The 21371-nt window shown below is 54.5% G+C and overlaps 7 protein-coding genes across 7 annotated transcripts; 5 read left to right on the top strand and 2 right to left on the bottom strand.

The window, feature by feature from the left end:
• Positions 1 to 903: 903 nt before the first annotated feature.
• Positions 904 to 2419, top strand: COL26b_001219 (uncharacterized protein; the record flags this gene model as incomplete). Its single annotated transcript, XM_053174175.1, has 6 exons — positions 904 to 1025; positions 1099 to 1149; positions 1323 to 1432; positions 1835 to 1938; positions 1990 to 2130; positions 2198 to 2419. The coding sequence occupies 6 exons, from the start codon at positions 904 to 906 to the stop codon at positions 2417 to 2419; spliced, it is 750 nt and encodes a 249-aa protein (XP_053041885.1).
• Positions 2420 to 3681: 1262 nt separating this feature from the next.
• Positions 3682 to 5035, top strand: COL26b_001218 (uncharacterized protein; the record flags this gene model as incomplete). Its single annotated transcript, XM_053174174.1, has 3 exons — positions 3682 to 4536; positions 4591 to 4915; positions 4956 to 5035. The coding sequence occupies 3 exons, from the start codon at positions 3682 to 3684 to the stop codon at positions 5033 to 5035; spliced, it is 1260 nt and encodes a 419-aa protein (XP_053041884.1).
• Positions 5036 to 6246: 1211 nt separating this feature from the next.
• COL26b_001217 (uncharacterized protein) lies at positions 6247 to 8533 on the top strand (the record flags this gene model as incomplete). The annotated part of the gene is made up of 2 exons (XM_053174173.1): positions 6247 to 8158; positions 8214 to 8533. 2 exons carry the CDS (start codon positions 6247 to 6249, stop codon positions 8531 to 8533), a joined length of 2232 nt encoding a protein of 743 aa, XP_053041883.1.
• Positions 8534 to 9263: 730 nt separating this feature from the next.
• On the top strand, positions 9264 to 11545 carry COL26b_001216 (uncharacterized protein; the record flags this gene model as incomplete). The annotated part of the gene is made up of 2 exons (XM_053174172.1): positions 9264 to 9286; positions 9625 to 11545. 2 exons carry the CDS (start codon positions 9264 to 9266, stop codon positions 11543 to 11545), a joined length of 1944 nt encoding a protein of 647 aa, XP_053041882.1.
• An 839-nt stretch (positions 11546 to 12384) lies between these two features.
• COL26b_001215 (uncharacterized protein) lies at positions 12385 to 14601 on the bottom strand (the record flags this gene model as incomplete). Its single annotated transcript, XM_053174171.1, has 1 exon — positions 12385 to 14601. The coding sequence occupies one exon, from the start codon at positions 14599 to 14601 to the stop codon at positions 12385 to 12387; it is 2217 nt and encodes a 738-aa protein (XP_053041881.1).
• A 2145-nt stretch (positions 14602 to 16746) lies between these two features.
• COL26b_001214 (uncharacterized protein) lies at positions 16747 to 19020 on the top strand (the record flags this gene model as incomplete). The annotated part of the gene is made up of 3 exons (XM_053174170.1): positions 16747 to 18252; positions 18302 to 18796; positions 18901 to 19020. 3 exons carry the CDS (start codon positions 16747 to 16749, stop codon positions 19018 to 19020), a joined length of 2121 nt encoding a protein of 706 aa, XP_053041880.1.
• A 405-nt stretch (positions 19021 to 19425) lies between these two features.
• On the bottom strand, positions 19426 to 21264 carry COL26b_001213 (uncharacterized protein; the record flags this gene model as incomplete). Its single annotated transcript, XM_053174169.1, has 2 exons — positions 19426 to 21138; positions 21190 to 21264. The coding sequence occupies 2 exons, from the start codon at positions 21262 to 21264 to the stop codon at positions 19426 to 19428; spliced, it is 1788 nt and encodes a 595-aa protein (XP_053041879.1).
• Positions 21265 to 21371: the final 107 nt, after the last annotated feature.

Below are 21371 nucleotides of genomic sequence, written 5' to 3'. Positions count from 1 at the left end.
ACAGAACAGCAGAGCCTGGGACAGCAGAGCCTGGGTTCACGATATTGCAAGGGACGCATGGGTCGCGTCTTTGGCCGCGTGAGCTTGAAGGGGGATGGATACTCATTTTGTACACTACAGCCTGTTCTGACGTACCCTGCCCACACCCACAGTACTGACTGGCATGTGCCATGACTTGACATTGCGATCCTCACAGCTCCTAAATGCTTCCCCTGAGCCGCCATAGGTCTGTAAAGAACCAGTTACTGGAGCACTCACAATGCGAAGGAACACCAAGGGTTCCGTACAGTCGAATAGAATCTTGCCATTGCATCTTGTACGTAGGTAGGTAGCAATGACAGCACGCACAATGAACGGAAGTGGGCTGCAAGCTGCTGCGATCCACAAACTTTCTTTCCCCCCCAGGTGCAGCCCGCTCGGTCTCCTGGCGCGAAGCGCACCCTTTCCCACAGGTAGTCTAGCGCTCCTCGCATTTGCTGAGGTGAGGTGAAGCAGGGGGGTACACCCCCGCCCCGCTCGGCCACCAGCGATAAGCCTTATCTGTCGGAGAAAAGTAGCCTCCGGCAAAAAAAAAAAAAAGTCTGGGTCGCAAAGATCGAAGAACGAGTTGGATACAGCTTTCTGCTACCCTACCTGCTAACTCTCAGAAGGCTTTGCGACCGCGCTTTGTCTCTCACGCCGCCAGAACTTTACGGGGAGCTTTGGAAGGACTTTGCGACTAACGAGCTGAATTTTTCTGAGCCGGAATTCCTTTTCATCGTCCGATTGCCCCTCCCTCGCAGCGCCGCGGTTGATCTTCCTCGAATCTGCGATCGCGATCGTCTCGACGGTTTTGCACCAACAAGCTCCTCGAACCGAACTCAACCCCTTGGATATAAATCATTCGACACAACGACAGTCAAAATGGCGGCCGTCTACAAGAGCTTGTCGAAGAGAACCGACCAGAAGGAGGCAGCGCCGGTAGATGGAGCTGTGAAGAGCGTCAACAAGCAGCGTGTCCTGCTGCTTTCAAGCAGAGGCGTGACGTACAGGCAAGTTCAAAGATACATTACACCCTCTGGATGTCATCTGAGCACTTGCTGATCCATGACTGTCTAGACACCGACACCTGCTCAACGACTTGGCGACGCTGATGCCCCACGGAAAGAGGTAAATTCGGCACGGATCATCTATGCAACTGGAATTTTGGGCTAAGCTTGGGCTAGAGATGTGAAATATGACAAGAAGGGAAACCTCAACGGACTCAATGAGCTGGCTGAGTTGTATGCGACCTGCTTTCCGAACGTGCGCCGGGGCAACGAACGCTGACAGTACCTCTCTAGGTACAACTGCAACAACATCGTCTTCTTCGAAGCAAGAAAGCACAAGGATCTTTACCTCTGGATGGCAAGAAGCGGCAACGGATGCAGTATCAAGTTCCATGTTCAGAACAGTATGCTTGCTGTCTAAATCAGGTCCGAGGCGGCAACTGACATGCTTCTAGTCCACACGATGGAAGAACTCAACTTCCCAGGTATGAACTCATGCTATTGAATATTTTCCTACGCCCCTCTGTTCTCTTGCCATTCTGCCCACATTTGAGGCGCATGGAAGATCACTACATAGCATATTAAGGTGGGAATCATGCTAATATCGTCGAAAGGAAACTGCCTCCGTGGTTCAAGACCGATTTTGTCGTACGTTCTCCCCCCCTCTCCCCTCGGCAACTATCTCCTCGTCCCACAACGACTGACTGAGTACTTAGCTTTGACCAGGCGTTTGAGAATGATGCTCATTTGCAGTGTATGTTTAGCTCCTTACTTTCGGGTGCTCCGGACTGACAACATGGCAAAAGTGATGAAGAAAATGTTCATTGCTGCTTTCGGAGTGCCTCCCGGGGCGAGAAAGGCCAAGCCGTTCATTGATCACGTGATGAGCTTCTCGGTGCTGGATGGCAAGGTGAGATCTGCCCGCCGAGAACTTGCGTTATAGTGACTAACGTACTTGCAGATCTGGGTCCGGAACTACGAGATCCAGGAGAAGGAGGGCCAGGAAGACGATGGAGAAAAGACTGTGACCAAGGGTGGGAAGACGATTTCCACCTCTCTGCAAGAAATCGGCCCCCGCTTCACCCTCACGCCTGTCGTCATTGTAAGTTGACAACGTCCCGATATCCAGTTAGAGAAGTGCAAAGCTGATATCGTTTGCGCGCACGCAGTTGGAGGGGGCTTTTGGAGGGCCAAAAATCTTCGAAAACAAGGAGTATGTCAGCCCCAACCTGGTCAGGTCTGATATGAGAAGGAAGAAGGCGGTCCGTCACACGGCGAGGGCTGAGAAGGTTGTCGAGCGGATGTCCAAGAAGGGTGACCTTGGTCTTCGATCTACAGGAGGCAAGCCGGCGGCCAAGGATGAGCTGGACACCAAGACTTTGTTCGCTTAATAATGAGATATCCACCTTCTTCTTGGGAATGATTGCGTAATGGGAAAAAGTTGTTTGTTTTGTAAGCTAATTGTCACAACGACTGGAAGTCTTGATGATTTCAAGACTGTGTTAGTCCAAAGTTTGCAGTGATTGGCCGGTGAGTCTCATAATAAGGTGCCCAAGCTACAAGCACTGATAGCGATAAAACACCCCCGTCAATTGGCGCTGACGCCAGCCAGGGGCGGGAACCCACTGTGAACCGTACCTGCCTCCCAGAGTCAGTCCGGGCCGACGTTTAGGTCAGCAGGCAGGAGCGACCTGCATGTCCTCTGCGTCACCGTCGCGTCCAACCTCCGTCCGTTGCCTTTAACTCCTTTGCTCTCGCATCTTCGAGTCGCACTTGATCTTCCCACACCGCGGCCCTTAACTACCTAGGCAAGGCTTATCGGGAATCACATTGGCCTACATCGATGACAGCCTCTCCATCGAGGTAAACAATGCCAGTCCGCGTCCTCGCCGTCCTTGATAGCCCCAACGCCGGGGTGGTTAGAAAATAGGCCATTCGGTCTTAGGCCTCGCCGGTGAATTGATTCGTCCGCGAGGTTCGACGGAGGTTTCGTCGCCTCTATTCTATTAATCTCATTTCCTTGGCTAGACTTTACTCGAGTCTACCGGTAGAAGGTTCTTTCACGACGGCCAACGAGACGATAAGCTCTCGTCTGCCCTTCTGGTTGTGGCATCCGTCTGCAATCATTGCGATCCAGGATACTGGTCACCAAGATCCAACGAAAGGGTCACACACAAAGCATAATGCTGCAAATCACCGGTGAACTCTACCACATCTAAACGATGTAGTCTTGTTCTAATGTCCCAGCAGAATCCAACCGTCTCATTGCCGCCAACGGCGTCTGTTTGTGCCTCTGACACATCGAGTTCACTTTTGAGAAACAACTCCATTCGATTAGCAGTTCACAGCAATTTGTTACCTCAATTCATCCGATTGCTTTCTTTGTCAACCGGTGTATCTTTGTGGTGTTATCCGCCTTATCACCACTTACTTCAACCACACCCCAGACACCAAGGCGAAACCCCGTTCACCAACGTCTTCGTTTCAGCAGTCTAGTCGTATCTGCTTCGCTGCTGCCACTGAATTCTGAACGACTTGTGCGATTTGTTGAGCCCCCGAACAAGTCAGTCGTCTCGTCGCCATCTATCAGACAGCATCGTCATCATCATAATCCACGAATCACCTCCACTCCGCGCTGCGGTACGTATTCGAGATGGCATCCAAGTTCTCATCCCTGTTTATTGCATCCCAGCTGCAGTTGGATGCTGAGCGCAAGGTTTCCGATGATGGCGGCAAACTCGAGGGTCTGGAGGGCCTCCCACTTGAGATTATCTTCGACATTTACCAGCAACTTGACGTTCGCAGCATTTTTTCTTTGGCAAAAGTCAACACACTGTTCCATGGACTGCTAAAGAAGAACAGGGCAGTCATTCTGCTACCAGTTTTACAGCGGGAGTTTAATCCATTTGACGAGCTTCTCCAGGTCTACACGGCATCGGATCAGGATTTAGGCCAGTACGGTGACACTTTCCAGCCCCGACGAGTAGTTTTCAGGCGCTTTCCAGGCGACGTGTCAGGAGTTACTCTGTCACAGGGTGGCATCCGTTCAGATTCTGCGCCATCTCCCGAGCAGGTTCTGTTTACCAGAATTCTCACCAACGGCAAGTCGCTGTCTGCGACTACACTACCGGCGCCACGATCAGTCGCCGTCAATGACCGTGATTTTGACTCCTTGCTCAAGTATTGCCTAGTAGTCAGACGGTGGGAAGAGCTCTTTCCTCAACTTCACTGGTTTTCAAACCCAGAAGACTGTCGTCAACTCAAGGATACAGAAAAGTTCAGATTCCGCAGGGCTCTCTACCGCTGGTGGCTGTACGCCTTTTACTTTCACGGCGAGCTTCCTCGACCTAGAGGTGGCCATCCTGAGGCATTTGTCAACGACGTACGAATCAGCCAAATGAGACTCTACCCTTCGACGGAGCTGATGGAGCTGAAAGACCTTTTCACCTCTGTGAAGCAGCTTGTGCGACATTATGTTTATCCAAACCTAGAGCAAAACCTGGAGCCTGTATGCGACTCCTTGAATGATATTCTGTGCCTATTGCTGACACCGTAGCTGCAGATCCAAGACATGAGCTCCTTAGATCGAATGATTGAGAACACCATTCGCGAGCGAATCGTAGATACCTACGCAAAGCTCGACCCGCGAGATCTCATGTTTTATTTTGAAAATCTGTTCAACTATCCTAGGAAGCGTCTTGTAACGGATGTGAACCTTAGGCACCCCAACTTCTCTCGAGATCAAGAATCACTCGAGGCAGCCGTGCAGGCCGTAGTGGATGAGCGCCCGTGGCTCTACGAGGTCGATGACTTGAGTACTGTGGGAGGTATCGTTGATGTCAACAAAGAATGTGAGGATCGCCTCAACAATGACGGTAGTCATGACGGTACGATCCCGGCACCCGGAGCTTTTCAGCGGCCACTCAGCGATTGGGCGCCTCCTGGAGATGATGGCCGAACTCTTGCTGAGCGAGATCATTTCCATCGGTACGCGCGGCGCGTGTTAGGCAATAACTTAGACTAGATTCAGCAGAGATAGACTCTGGCAGTATACATGTGTTTCTCTGCTACACTCATGCGCGCTGCGATGACTTGAATATCGTGTCATTTTGAAAGTGTCTGATGAAATGAGTAACGATGGGGCCTGGGGAGTGCACTGATCCAACTTGCCTGAAATGGGTGCTCCATACCTTAGTGTACGGTGTGTCTTAGTACGAGGCTGCGGTTACAGGGGTGCTGCTGTGCTGTGGCGGGTGCACCCTGCAAGGCGGCAGGCTTGTGGCCAGCTCCCGCCTTGTCAGTGGCCCAAGCCTCCCATCTTGCTCTCACTCACACCCGGCCATCCATCTATTAATCCTCCTATACAACGGTCTTTGCGCAACAACACAGCGTCTCTCTGTTGCGCATATTCTGCCGCTGGATTTATGATTATCCTTCCAGACTTCTTCGATTCGTCTAAGTCGGCAATCTTGACAGAACGGGGCCGCGCCGGTGTAGGTCATCTTGCGCTTGCTGGCAGTTCTCAAGCAAACAAGCCCCTCGACCTCTCTGTCGCATCCTCGACATCAGCCATTGTTCACCCAAGATTGGTAAGTGATGTTATCTCGCATGTTACCCATCAATAGAAGGAAGGAACAAAGGGCCAGCCACGGCGCGGCGTTTCGTGACTGAGTGAACAGCGGAGACCGTACGTCTCTTACGGCACCTTCCTGGTCAGCATCTTTCATCCAAGTTGCGAAAGAAGAGCCGCAATGCGGCACTCAGAGGTCCCAGTGCTCTCATATATGTCTATCCAGAGTTACTGAACCGCCAATCTGGATGATGCTTCATATTCTGCTTTATCGAGACGTCTCCTGCCTCTCACGCACTCACACATGTTCCTGAAGTACATCATTGTATACTGACTTGCATTAGATATTCGGTCTCTCTGTTGGGAATCGCAATAAACAGGCTTTCTCAATTTAGTTTGAGAGACTGCGCCTGCCTGATTCATACTTCAAGCGTATCGCCTCAGATAGAGCCCGGCTGCTTTTCTCTATCGATCGTGTCACGTCTACTCCAGCGCCCAAGACCGTCAACGCAGTCAACGAGACAAAAAGTTAATTTGCATTTCTCACCGCACGCCATATTGCTTGCGCCTCTTATTCCCCCCAAGATTGGTTCTAGATCAGGTTGACCAAAGTCCTAGGGGCTAGTCAACCCAGCCCATCTTCGCACCATGGACGGTGCCGACCCAGACGTCGTCATGGGCGGTGACGACGGGCCATCAAATCACACGTCAACCCCCAACGGTGTCGCCTCGGCTGCGGCTGGTGATCCGAAGAGTGGAAACCCGACGCCATCTGACGAGGAAGAAGAAGAGGATTACGAAGAGTACGATGAGGAGGTAGACGTCGTCGACCAGACCCGCAGACGCGGTCTCCTACCCACGGCGTGTTGCTACGACGACCGAATGAAATTGCATGTTAATGCTGACTTCGGCGCCACTCCTCATCACCCTGAAGACCCTCGTCGCATAGAGGAGATCTTCAAAGCGTTCAAGAGAGCCGGCCTGGTCTACACAGGCCCCGAGGCGAATGTCGCTCAGGTGTTGAGAGACACCCCTACCAAGTACATGTGGAGGATTGGCGCGCGCGAAGCCACCAAGGCAGAAATCCTAACCACCCACACACCCGATCACTACCGCTGGGTCGAAGACCTGTCCCGAATGGACTACGCAACACTGCGAGAAACCAGCAAGCAGTACGACCAAGGCCGAGCCTCTCTCTACGTCGGCAGCTTGACTTTCACAGCGTCGCTTTTGTCTTGCGGCGGTGCCATTGACACTTGCAAACATGTGGTCGAGGGAAACGTCAAGAATGCGTTCGCCGTCATCAGACCGCCTGGTCACCACGCAGAGTACGATCAACCACTGGGGTTCTGCTTTTTCAACAACGTACCTGTTGCTGTCAAGATCTGCCAGCAGGAGTACCCCGCAGATTGCCGAAAAGTCCTTATCCTAGACTGGGATGTCCACCATGGCAACGGAATTCAGAACATCTTCTATGATGATCCCAACGTGCTGTATATTTCTCTTCACGTGTATCAAAATGGAATCTTCTATCCTGGCAAGCCTGACAACCAAGATATCCCAGACGGAGGCTTAGAGCACTGTGGCACGGGGCCTGGCCTGGGCAAGAACATCAACATCGGATGGCATGACCAGGGAATGGGCGACGGCGAATACATGGCCGCATTCCAGAAGATCATCATGCCCATCGCCAAGGAATTCAACCCGGATCTGGTCGTCATATCGGCAGGTTTCGATGCTGCCGCTGGGGACGAACTGGGTGGTTGCTTTGTGACACCTACCTGCTACGCCCACATGACGCACATGCTGATGTCTTTGGCGGACGGTAAAGTTGCTGTGTGCTTGGAAGGAGGTTACAACCTTCAAGCAATCTCTACATCAGCCGTCGCCGTTGCTCGCACCTTGATGGGAGAGCCCCCGCCAAAAATGGACATACCCATGCTTAACAAGGATGCGGCAAGAGTGCTGGCAAAGGTACAGAGCTACCAGGCGCCGTACTGGGAGTGCATGAGACCTGGCATCATACCCGTTCCTGAAATTCAGGATCTCAATGCCACCAGATTGCATGACCACGTCAGACTCGGTCAACGACAGGACCTCTCGCAAAGACATCAGATGATTCCTCTATTCATCCAAAGGGACCATCTCTTCAAATCGTACGAAAACCAGGTCTTGGTGACACCCGACATTCAATCTGCGCGCCAACTGCTCGTCATCATCCACGATCCGCCAGAGTTCCTCGCCCAGCCTGACGTCATCGACCGTCACATCGAGCTTCATAACGCATGGATTGTCGACAGTGTATCCCAATACATTGATTGGGCTGTCAATGAAGATATTGCGGTGATGGACGTCAACATCCCTAGCAAGGTTGTGCGGGACGAGGATATGGATCCATACAACCCCAAGATAGCGGACAAGGAGCTCCTTGCTGAACTCCAGGAGCTCTTGAACTATCTCTGGGACAACTACATTCAGCTTTACGAAGACGCAAACGACATCATTCTCATGGGCGTTGGCCGTTCTTACAATGGGGTCAAACAACTCCTCACGAGCCGAGGTATGCACCCTCAATAAGAGGTTTCCCGGTAATCATTGCTAACTATCCTTCACAGACTGCAAGTCACGCATAGCTGGAGTCGCAAGCTTTGTGGAAGGTATGCTGCGCCCAGTGAAGTCTGACGTGGACAACGAGCTTTCGACGTGGTATAAGGACCATTCGCAAATTTACGTGTCTCACGACCACCCCTGTTGGGACAGCGAGGACACAGTTCGCCGAGTTTCTAAGAGGCGCTTTGGTACTGTTATCCGCAGCGAGACGAGTGGCGTCAATAAGATGATGCAGACGCATGCAGCTGAAGTTCAGAGGTGGATGTTAGACAAGCTAGCGGCTCGTCAAGGTGGCGATACAACTGACGACGAGAAGATGACATGACAGGTTTCAGGGTTGCGCGACTAGGTTGGGTGGAATATCTTTGTGGTGTGAATGGACAAGAGATGAGGCAGATGGCACAGTCACAGCTTCTGTCAATTGTCACGGCTGGCGGCAGAGCATCATTTGGCGGGTAGGATACCAGGAGCTTCCAGGTTAGGAGGGCACACGATGAGTGAGCATGGAAGTTATTTGTCTGGAGTTTTGTGAGCGCAGGACAGCAGTCGACGACGTAGATTTCTGGTTGTCCATAAATCCTGACATGTAACACTGTGCTGCCTTCTACATGCTTCTGTGTGAGAATGAAATCTTTCACATCGCATTCTTGGTGTATCATCTTGTAAGTCGTTGATTGGCTGATCGTCCGGCGACGCTCTTGACATCCTTGACTGTCAGTTGAATTCTGCAGCTGTGATTGGCTTACGCCTGGGACAACTATGTGGGTTAAGTGCATGCAGCGCTCGGACTTTCATTGGCCAAACATTGTCTTATCCGGACTAGGAAGATGGATAACGCCGTTCTCAGCGTCCGAAGTGGGTACCCTTTCAATTTTCAGGGGCCGATCCAATGTGCCTGCCAGCAACCCTGCTCCATCAGACGTCGGCGCTGGCGCATGTAAAGGTAGCTGACCCTCTCAACACCACGACCGCGCGCATCACGGCTATCACGAGCTGTTGCGAGCGCGTCTTTACTCAAACTACAACACCTTCGCGTCAATCAGGCATCATTGACCATGGATCGCGATCGGCGAAGCAGGTAAGTCCCTTGTTGTTTGTTGTTCACAACTTTGCGGGCTGTCGACCCCAGCGACTGGTCAACGACATCCCCAGGTCTCGCAGACTTGTGTTTTCTGCCTTCTGGGCGAACCGGTCTACTGGCCTGGATTTTTGCCATAGGCTGCCTGCTCATGAAGTCATCAAAGCTGCCTTATTGTTTCCTCCTGTATCGCGCTCGACGCTGGTTACGTTGGGCGCAGATGCTCAGAGAGCGAATGGATTCCGCAGCCTTACCCATTGACTTCTATCGCCAAGGCATCCCGCCAAGACGTCATTGCAGCTTCAACTACAGAGTCTTGCTAACGTATAAAATCACAGGTACGAGGACGGCGAGGTCACTAGGTATGGCGCCGGCGAGTCCTGGAGACCCTTCCCTAGAGGGGAGAGGGGCGGAGGAGGAGATCGCTCTCCTCGACGAGCTCGAAGCCCCCTCCGTGACCGTGACAGAGATCGCGATCGTGACCGCGACAACCGCGACCGAGACCGAGACCGAGACCGTGATCGGGACCGCGACAATCGCGACAACCGCGACAGAGACAGAGATCGAGACAGAGACAGGGAGAGAGACCGCGACAGAGACCGCGCTCGCACTCCCCCCTTGACCTCCGACAGCTACGTCCCTGGCAGATCTCCTCGCCGCAGGTCTCGAAGCGGTGACCGCTACCGACGCGACAGGTCTAGAGACAGAGATCCGCGCCCGCAGAGCGACACATGGCGGAGGCGGGACAGAACCCGAAGCCCTGTGAGGCGGCCATCGCCGAGACGTAGTCCGTCAAGGCGTCGCAGTCCCATCGGCAGGTCTCCCGCCATCCGAGACGAGCGCAGTGACCGCGCCAGATCCCCGCGCCGCGATAATAGGGACAGAGACAGAGATCGCGACCGCGATCGAGAGAGGGAGAGGGAGAGGGATAGGGACCTTGATCGACGGGACGACAGGTACCGCTCGTTGCCCCCCTTTGCGCAGAGCCCAGTCTCATCCGCTCCCTTTAGAAGACGGTCGCGCTCGCCGTTTGGTGGACGTGACAGGCCCCCGCGTGACAGAACTCCTCCGAGGAGATCACCGCCTCCTCCGGCGGCTAGAGGCAGCTATCGACCCCGATCTCGTAGCACGAGCCGTCGCGGCGGCGAGAGATACCTCGGATCCTCCTACAGACGAGCGTCACCGCCTCGAGATTCCGGCATCTCGTCGGCCATCACGTCTCGATCAGCTTCAGGCAAGTCGTCACCGCATCCTCCTTCCTCCATACGAGCACGTTCGCGGCCGCAATCGAGGGAGCGGGAGCAGCGGGAGCAGCGGGAACGGGAGCGAGAGCGCGAGCGGGACCCCACACCACCCCTCCAGACCGGCGGCGCTTCTGCCATACCGTCGTCGTCATCGTCCGCGACGGCGCGGGAAGCACCGCCGCCGCCCTCGAACTCGAAGCCTGCCGCCGTCCCCTCTACCGCCGCCGCCGTTGTTGCCCCCCAAGAGCCGGCCCCTTCGCCGGTTGCAAAGACGCCTCCCCGAGGCCCCGCGGCCCTGCGTGCTCCTCCAACCGGCCCTGCCGCGACCCGAAACTTCTCTGCGCCCGCCGGCTCACCCGTTGTCCAGCCACCTAGACACCCGCAGACCCCGAGCGTGCCGCCCCCTCCCTCCCGATCGGACGCTACGAGTCCCACGATCCCACCCGCTGGCCCTCGAGGTTATGTAGCTCCTGCGCGCGGTGGCGGATACAATGGCCGTGGTGGACGAGGCTCTTGGTCTGCCGCGCCTCCTCCTCGTCAAACCCCCGTGCCCACGACATCCCCTTCTGCAACCGGCAACGGACCATCGACCATACCAACCGGTCCGCGCGCCAACCCCTCCAATGCCACCCCAACAACCTCATCAGCACCCAAGGCGTTCAACCCGCCCACAGGGCCTTCGTCCCAACACGGAGGCCAGGGCCAGCGTCTCACACTGGCGCAGAGTATGCTCTCTACCCTCCCTCCTCTCATCCCGGGAGGCAAGATCGACCCGTCTTTACTGCCGACAACTACGGGTATCACCAGAGAGATCGAGCCGCACTACAAGAAGCTCAAGGGCGAAGAGGAGAAGGCACGAGCGGAGCTTGACGCTAAGCAGGACAAGCTGCGCCAGAGCCTGCAGGTATGGGATAAGCTTGAGATGGAGTCCAAGGCATGGAGGACGAGGGTCGATCTTAGTGAGCAGAGCCTCAAGAGTTTGGCCGGAGAGGGCTTGGGAGGTGCCGCGTTCTGATGGGGTCGCCAGCAACTGTTGAACAGGTCATGGAGAGGAGAGTTTCTGCCACTATGTGTTTTGCTTTCATTTTCCCATTCTCAAACGGAGGAATACGGTTTTGGTGGATGAAAGGGATTGACGATGATCATGTACTATTATTAGCGGCGGGAACCATCAGTTCACCCGCGCATGTACGAATTGAGAGGGTACTGCGATAGTCATAGCATTAAAGTCACTTGATACCCTTTTCATGATCGTAGCGACACGTTGTCTTGACAGGGCCCGGGTTGGCTACGCAGTTGCGCGGGGGATATTCTATCTGACTGACGTCTGGTAAAATGGAAACGTTTATGACCCCTTCTTTTGACTTAACACACAAACACACACGAGATCAGATGGTCACTTGAATGGCAAAATGAGCGCTCATATGGTGAGATCCTGGTTGGACATCGCAGCATCTTGGAGCAGTGAGTGGGTAGGATTCAGCAAACACAATTTTATTCCCTGCTTTAGCAAATATTTTTGTATCTGACCTATCCGAGCACGCAAGGTAGGGTAATAATTGATGCCATGGAAAGCACATCCTTGCTAGCTTCCCATATGATCATGTCGTGACGCGTTATCTTGCCCACGTATAATCCGTATAGCCTTCCAGGCGAGTCCCTCTCAGCCTAAGATTCCCATAAACGCCCCAAGAGCCAATCGAGCCTTATAAACAAAGTAAGTAGTCATCCTCACAACCATCCTCCACAGAGTATACGCTCAGGGTCGCATTGACACACTGCTGAGACTATACAATGCATATAAAACTACTCTGCCTTCGGAATTGACGATGATCGGGCAGGGAGCTAGTAGTCCTACTCAAAGTCCATGTCACCATTCCACTCATCGTCGGTCTCGAAGTCACGCTCGTCGTTAAGAAAGTCCTCCATGCCGTACTGATGCTCTCTTGGTTTCTGGTTGTCGATATTGATGTCGACGAAAGTACAGAGGCCTTGTACGAATGTGCCGTCTGAGATAGCAGCATCTCCTGTTTCTTTTGTGTCCTGCTCGGAATCGTCCTCGGATTCCTCCACGGTCTCATCGGCATCATCTCCGTCCTCGGAATCGAATTCGTCGCTGTCCGGCTCGCGATAGGATTTTGGCTTCTGCTTGTTGGTACGGAGCCCTCTCGACGAGCTGCTTCCGCGTGAAGATCGCCCGGGTGCATCTGGAACGACACGGTTGCTGCGACGAGTCGGTTCTCCAGGAGCCTTCCTGGGTCTGCGCTTTGCGGGCGCCGCCTCATCATCCGCCGGCATGCGCAGCGAAAAGTTCGGCTCCGGATCCGTGATTGGCCGCAGGAAGACCTTTTCGAACTTCTCCTGCCATGATTTGCGGAAGTCACTGCGTTCCCGCCAAGGGATATCGAGCATGGCTTTGATAGACAAATATCTGAGCATTGGCAGTACGGAGGCATTGTCTATCAAAGAATGGAGGAACATTTTGGCGGTGTTCATGTCCCAGTTCCGAAGGTTTTCCAAGTGAAGTGTTTCGAGAGCCGATGGCCAGCTAGGTACTTGATCAGAGAGCAGTAAATGATCGTAAAAGGGTTCGTTGTCATCGACAGTCTCCAACAGACTGAAGTATTTGAAGTTGGCCCGTAGCTCCTGAAGGTGTGGGCAGGCAGTCCCCAGCACCGTGAGAAAGGCTAGACTCAAAGAACGATTGTGGTTGAGTACCAGCGCTTCCAATTGATGGCCGTTCGAGATCAGGAACTCCCCGAGGTTATCGGCCGTTACCTCCGCACAATTTACCAGCTCGAGTCGCTTCAACTTGATAGGAAGAAGGGGCAGAAATGCCGTGCAGACAATGGTTGAAGATTCGAAGACCAGATGCTCGAGATGATCCAATACCGTAAGAGACTCGGCTAGGAGCTTCATAGATCTTTCATCTTCAGCAACCAGCTCGGGGTCATCATCCGGATCTTTGTCGAGTCTGACTGACGGTAGTTGGTAGTTGACAAGTTTGATCTTTCGCAGGGAGGTAAAGCTTGGTGTTTGGTGCACTTCCTTCATTCTGACAAGGCTTCCCTCCCAATCCTTGTCCATGAGTCTCGAGCTCCACTGCCAGCTCTGGAGCCGCGTGATGCTCGTTTTGGCACCAGCTTCATCCTCTGCGGTGGGCGATGGCTCGAAGGCTTTCCATAAGTCAGCAGGGTAAGTCCACTTGATTTGCTCTTTCAGCTTGCGGTAAGGCGCTTGGTCATAACCATGTGACAGCAGCACTTCAGACAGACGAGGCAGACTTTGCATTAGGCTGGTAGCAGGCGTGTGATTTTGCAAAGACACTAGCCGGACATCGATGTGGAGTGCCTCAATTTTCGCTCGATAGTTGATGGCCGTCATGGAAGGCGGTTTCTCGAGGAGCTCCGCAAGCCTTTGAGCCTTGACCTCATCCTTGACGGGCGGACGTCGGTAAAGAACTGTCAGAGCAGGTTCCACAAAATCTCGACATACCCGAGCTGTTGCGAGTAGCCAGTTGATATCTTGAACATCCTCTTCTTCGCCAGATATAGCGGCATATCGAAAGACCTGAACCCAGATTGCGTGTTCCATGCGAGGGTCTAACCAGTTCGGTATGATGGAATTATCTATCTCCGATGCACTGGGCGGTGTTTTCCCAGCAAGCGTGGCGTTGATCTTGGGAGGCCGTCCGACCTTCTTCTTAGAAGGCCTGCCACGGCGTCTTTTTGCTGGGGAAGAAGTGGGTGGAGACTTCATCGCATCATCCCCATCGGGCTCATCGTCGGATCCATCTTCGCTAGTCTCGTCGGGGGATGATTCGTCCTCAGGAGTTGATCTTCTCGGCTTCGGCGGGCGGCCTCGCTTCCTGGCTGTCTTTCCATCAATACGTCCAGTGGCGACTTTCTTTAGCCCAGCACCCTCGGCTCTGTTTTCCCTAGCAGTCGCGCGATTTGCTCTCGCCTTTGATGCAGCAGTGGCGCCGGTGGAAGCAGCCGCACGCGCGCTCCGGCGCCTGACTGCGGGCGACGTCTGGGTAGACTCCTCGAAATCGTCCTCTTCCTCCTCCATTGGTTCATCGTCCTCGGAGCTTTCACGGTATTGCGGTCGTGACTGGGTACGTGTGCTCGATCGGAGGGATTGTACTTCTTTCGCGGAATCAGATCGACCACGAGGTTTTGTGACCCGCATCTGAGAGGAAATGGAGGTTGAACGGTTGGAGGTTCGTGACGAATTGCGGCGGGAGCTCGATGCCCGCTGGGAAGCCATGGCGCAAGGATGCGTATGCCTGTGTCGCAAGGATGCACATGTTAGTGGGCGTTGAGGATGATGCTGGGTACCAAGGATCAAGGGCAAGACCAAATACCTGAGGCGATCTTTGCGTGAGAGCTATTGCTATGTCGAGCAAGGTGGCCTAACAATAGGCAAAGAACAAGATTCAGAGTCGGCGCATCGCCTTAAGCCGTCTGGCTATGACGTTTGCGACAGTGCGAATGCGCCAGTGGATCGGAGTGCCGAAAAGTGGTAATTGATTGCAACGCAATTACGAAGGTGCGAAGAATGCGTGTATGCCAACGATGGGAGATGGGACTGGTGGAGCGAGATCGGGGTGGGAAGAAAAGAAAGAGTTTTGGCTTTGAAGAACGGTCTTGAGATGGTGCGGTACATTCACCTTTGCCGGCGACTGGAGTTGGAGTCGGATGTGGTGGGGCAGGAGCGCGCGACACTCGAGTTGAACCAACACAACAGAGTATGAGAGCTTGTAGCCTTGCACTAGCGCGCAGCATTCTCAAGGCTGCCACGCTTGCCCAGGCGCTTGCCGAAAAGATGCCTGGCTCCACACAAACATCTGGCCCGTGCGCATGTCGCCAAAACCTCAGTGTGAAGGTGGCTGCAGAAGCTTTCTGTCGTCAGTCGTGGCTCCCATTCCCATTGTGCCTTGCACTGAGTATTCCGACCAGGTGAGAATAAGTAAGGTAGGCCATAGGATGTTTCGCGGCCCTACACCTTTCTTAGGGCCTGGAAGGTCAAAGTATCAAGGAATGCGAGTTCCTAGTCATGGACGATCGTTAGGGGCTCCGTTCAAAGTCGGCATATCGATTTGACATACTCATGTCTGTTCGTTCTTTTGGAGCAAATCGAGGGGAAAGTTGGCCGTTGAAAGCTCCCGCCTCAGACAAAATTTCAAGACGGAGACCCTCTCCCAATGGGAACACCAAACCAGGCCCAATTCGACCTGGCTGTAGCACCGTCGGGATGCCTGCCGCGTTCGCCTGAGAGAGTCCCGCCCCATTTTAAACTCATTCAACAGCCAATCCTGTGCCGTGGCTGCCTTTGAATGTTCAGCAAGCTGCGGGTTGCCATCAGTCCCCTGTTACCTTAGGTAGGTAGCGTAGCGGGAAGGCGCCAGTGGCATTTGCCGATTGCTGTTCCCTGTTCCTGGGTGGAAACAGCCTACTGGCCCCTGGGCGACAACAATGCGAGCGAGTCCCACCCCCAAATTCACTGTTCCTGGCCCCGGGGTGTTTGGTCCACGTCCACTCCCCTTGGGCCAGGGCATCCATCAACGACGCGCTTCAGCTCACACGTCGCTCTCTCCCAGCTTGACTTGACCAGAACCTGTGCCGGCTTCTCTCCCAAAGCGCCACTATTCCCACCTTCTTGACGCGCGACATTCATTTCGCGCCGGACTCGAACTCACTTTTTCTAGCTTCGAGCCCGCTTCTCTCTGACACTCTTCTTTCTCGTCAAAGCGGCTACGTAAGGTACTTCGGTCTTGTTTCCCCTGTCTCAGCCAAAAATCGCGAGTCGCGTTCTACCGGGTTCCACCCCGTATCTTGGCCATCCGCCATCGCATTGCTTTCACAACGCCTCTCTCACGCACCTCACAAACGCCTGCTTTTGCGCGCCGCCAAAATTTTTCTCCCGTCACAAAGCCCAAAAGGTCGCCATCCATCGACCGAACGGATATTCTGACGGGTGCGCCTCACTTCGCATTGCCATGGGAAGTCACCTGCAGACCACTCGCATTCAATGAGCCTTGGAACAAGCCAACGAGACCTCTTCTCCGGCTCACCCCGTCAAAGTGGGCTTGACGAAGTAAGGGGCGACCGCGCCTGCCTCCGGGTGGACTGAAGCCGTTCAAAACTTAGACTTTCCGGCGCACCAAGCGGCATTCAACCTCTATAAACCTCATATGGTCCCCCTCTTCCAGCTATGACGGCTCACTCGCGGCGTCAGCGCAGCACCCCTTTTCTCCAGAGGAACATCTTGCAAGGCATGGGAAACTCTCAGTCGTCGGCTCAGAAGGCCGCTGCTGCTAGAGAACCCCCCATCGACAATGATGACAACCGCGCCACCAAGCGTCGACGGACCGAGGCCAAGATCCAACCTCACACCCTGCAAGACCAGCTTTTTCATGCCCGCGAGGTTGGCGATGTTCAACGCAACCTATGCGTCCGCATAGGCAAGATCAGCCACAAGGAATCAAAGCGCGTCAGCCTACCTCCGGACGCGTACGAAGATGTCATTAAGCTGCGATCCAGGTGTAAAGTCAGCCTGTGGCACTATGAGACGATCCTCTACTGCAACAGCCAAGTCTGCGACATCACGTCCTTCAAGGACCCTGGCGGACCCTTGCGCATGGCCCGCGTGAGCCTGCCGCGCCCTTTTTACATTCCCAAAGATACCATGCGCGTCAACAATGAGAGGAATAACTCGTTCGACCTGGCCGATGAATATCGCCTCTGCATCGAGTTGGAAGCCGCTGCTCCAACTGTGTGGCCTCCTATCATCTTGAACGGCGAGGAACCGGGCCGCTCGCACAAGTCTGAGGCACATCGCTGGGTTTTCGTCGCCGCTATGTCCAACCTGTTCTCAAGCAAGCCGGCATCGCTGATTCTTAAAGTGAGGACGGGAGACTCAGAGCTTGTTGCGACAGATTATGTGATCGAGGTGGATACCCTGTGGACGTCAGCGTTCGAGGCATCCGCTATCCGTCCTCTGGAAGACGGAGTCAAGCCGTCTATTACCGTCCACCCGGAGCTTACTGGCGATGCCTTCCCCGCGGATTTCCAGCAATTTGAGAGTCCGCCTGTGAGTCCTGTCAAGGAAGTGAGGAATGGCCTTACAACACCTGTGAAGGGTCTCAGGAACGGCGTGGTCAATGGGGACGCTCATGATGATGACGAGGCAGAAGAGGAGCTCACTCCCAATCGGTCTCTCCGGGTTCGTGGCGCCACTAAGAACTACAACCTCAAGGTTTTGAGCGACAAGGCTCAGGGCAGAGAGAAGAAGCAGAGGAGACGCCGGAACACAAACGCCGTTGAAGACGGAACTGTCCTCTACAAGATGCCTAGTGAGCAGGTGCAATTGGACAGCTTCCGCTGCGTTACCTGCGGTGCGGCCCATGATCAACTGCAGCAGCTGCAGGCCCATCTTGTCAACCAGCACGCGGAATACGACTTCAAACCAAAACGTTCCGCTCGGGGCTTGGAATGGTTTGAAGTCGAACATCGTTACAGGTCGTACATGTTTGGTGCGGAGCCCTTCACACTGCGCCGTCCGACGAAGGTCTTTTCTTTGGATCAGTTCGCCGATGGAAATATTTCACAGGTGACCTCACGATTGGATGCTGATGACGAGACTGCCTCATCTGCCCAGCCCCGAGGCCGGAGTCGAGGTCGAAGCAGGCACTCGGCGACTAGGGCCCCGCCTCCAGAGGTTTGTGCTCTGTTGTTTCAACCGACATCGTTTGACTAACTAGGCATAGGCACGTTCGAAGCTAATCATTCCGGATATCAAGCAAACACTGTACGACCCGGTCACAAGAGCCACGTTAGACCCGGGCTCGGAGTACAGGAAACCGGAACCCAGTGACCAATGGCTGATCCAATGGCACCGGGACGCGTTAGCGGACTTCTCAGATGTCCCGCCAGATGAGAGAGAGTACATGCAGGAGTGGGATAAATTCATGCTCACGAAGCGTATCTCATCAAATATTTACTTCCCACGGGCATGGCTGAGCTTTGTGAAGCTCAAGGCGGACTGGCTTCTCTCGTCTCAAAATCGCATGGTCGAGTTTGGAAAACACTTTACCTACCTCTTAGCCAGGAGCAGTCTGGACCATGCTACCGTCGAAGAAGCTCTGGAGCACATTTCAGTCTGCAGAGACAAGCTCGGTGTGCAGAATGGTAATAGCACAACCCCCAAGCCAAAAGAGTCACCCAAGGGGCCTCACATCCGCAAGAGTGCCGCTGGCTGCCAGGTGTGTGGGCTCGCCGTCTTGGGTCCCAGACTGCTGTTGTGTTCCAATGAGGTAAGCCCCCTGCGAAGAACCCCGTCTCTTTCCGTTGCTGATTTGAGAAACAGGAATGTGGGAAGCGTTTGTATCACTCGGACTGCATCAGCGAAAACGCCAAAAAGGACGTTGAAGCCCCCGACTGGCTCTGCAACGAATGCGTCGGCAAGCAGGAACAGCAGTCTAGGTAGACTTGTACAAAAGGAGACAGGGCTCGAACGTGAGGTCGAGCACAAAAGGCGGGCGGGTACATACTTGTTTCTTTGCGAAGCGGACGCGTTTGCATGGGCATGGGCATGGCGTCATCTCATGGGAGGCGTCGATAGAACTGGATAAGCTTAGACAAATCAGGCATATGACCCTTAATATGAACACCACACGATAGCATACATTTTGAAAGAAAGACATGGAAATCATATTGGTAACTTGTCCCATTGAACAAGATCGCGGGTTTGGAAGGGAATAGCAAAAATGTATCGAATTCTGTGTGCCAGCCCCGGCGCCGTTCCTATTGCACATGAAATACAACACCCAGGCTGGGAGCCACTGCCCATTTTCCAGCTAACATTACACATGGGTTCAGTTTACCCGGTTCTCTAAAACCTGTACTTGCTCTCCTTCTTCTCCTTGTTTCGCTTCTCGTCGACCTTTTGCCTCTTCCTCGACTCCTGAGCAATCATTTCCGACAAGTCGTCCTCGTATGCCCACTTGGCACCGATGCCGTCCTCGCGCTTGCCCTCCTCGAACCGCCGGCGCACTTCGTCCTTGCTGAGCCCGTCGTTCTGCTGCAGCGAGTCGACGTCGATGGCAACGTCGACGTCGCCGGGCTTCTTGCGCTTGCGGGTATCGTCCTCCTGACCCAGGACCGGCACGCCGTTGTTGCCCTTGAGATCGTAGACGCGGTCGCTGCCGAAGAAGCCCTCGGCGCGCTGCTGGCGCTCGGGGATGACCTGGTACGCGGACCGAGGGTGTGAGCTCTCTTCGGTGTCGAAGCCACGGCGCTGTTTCCGCAGGTCCATCTCGCCGGCCACAGACGTCTCGACGCCGTGGCCTGGGTAGTCTGTCGGTACGGAGGAGACCATGCCGCCCGATGTCTGGATGCCGCTGGGCGTCTCCAGGCCGCCGGGGACATCGTCGTCTTCCTCCTCCTCTTCCTCGGACTCCTCTTCTGAGTCTTCTTCCTCGGACTCTTCCTCGCGGGGTTGAAGCTCACCCCACAGCGTCTTTTCAACGGGCTCGCCCCCGGCAAGCGGCGCCGCGACCTGCTGTTGTGCGGGGGCACCGGGCTGGTTTGTAAGTCCGAAGACATCACCGCCGAACAACGGGCGGTTGAACTCGTCGACTGGAGGCTTGCCCCAGCCACCGGGGTGGAAGCCCCAGGAGCCGCCTGGTGGGGGCGGCGCGTTGAGGCCGGGGATCTTAAGGGTGGGATATGACGGGGGAGGACCAAAGCGCTGCTGGTTGATGAGCCATGGTGGAGGAGCACCTGGGGGCATGCCTAGAGCTTCCTTTGTGGCCTCGCTGAGCTCACCTGGTCTAAAGTGTTGGAAATCAACCTCGCTCTCCTTGCCCTCGTAGTACACCTCGCCGAAGCGAGTGAGTTCCGGCTTAGTCTGGAAGCGGAAGAACGCGTCGTAGAGCTTCTGGTAATCGATGTCAAGCTTGCCCATCTTGGGAGCGACGCGCTCGCGTTGCTTCTGCTTCAGAGATTGTTGCTCCTGCTTTTCGAGAACCGCGTCACGCATCTCTGTAATGCCTGTCTCGGCAATAAACTTGGGTAGCCTGAAAGGCGGCTTCTCGATACCTCTCTTGGAAGAAAGGTACTCCCTCTTGAGCTGCCAATGGCCGGGCACGGGTACGACGTTTCTTTGCGCCTTGATCTGCACCAGCAGACGTGGGTCTGTTGATGAGACGTCTTGCCATTCGACGACGTCGGGGATCTTGACCAGAGCCTTGAGCTCGGCAATGGACAATTTGTTCATTTGCTTCCTCTTCTTCTTGGATAGTTTGGTCTGCCCTGAGGCCTCCTCATCCTCACTGGGAATGTCGTCCTGGTCCCAGATGACCTCACCAGTGTTTCCGGCGTTGGCTTCCTTGGCGACTTCGTCCTCTTCTAACGACGCGCCGAACTTTAGGAAAATGTCCTTGAACATGGCAAACGCCTCATCGTCGGGGTTGATATCGTCGACCGGTCCGTCAGCCTCGGTCTTTGAGCTGGTATCGGCATCCTTCTTGACCTCGAGGTCCTCGGCGGGCTTCTCCTGGTTCTCGGGCTCTTCAGAATTCTGCTCGTCGGGCTTCGCGGCAGCCTGCTTCATGTCAGCGTCGCGAACACGTGCGTCCGAAGCAAGAGCGCGTACCTCTGTCTGCGCCTTCTTCTGCTCCTTCTTCTTCGCCCGGCGCATCTGGTTCTTCGTCATCTTTGGGGCCGCCATTTTGAATCGAGTTGCGCTGCTGAGCGGAACGACTTGGGTAGTGCTTGAGCAATGAAGTAGGTAAAGACCACAAGACCAATGAATCGTACAGGGTCTGGGCGAGGTCC

The sequence above is a fragment of the Colletotrichum chrysophilum genome (genome assembly GCF_026319265.1).
Source record: "Colletotrichum chrysophilum strain AFK26 chromosome Unknown scaffold_5, whole genome shotgun sequence".
NCBI classification, from domain to species: Eukaryota; Fungi; Ascomycota; class Sordariomycetes; order Glomerellales; family Glomerellaceae; genus Colletotrichum; species Colletotrichum chrysophilum.
The sequence above is the reverse complement of the archived record's forward strand: the minus strand, read 5'-3'. Positions and strand labels throughout refer to the sequence as shown.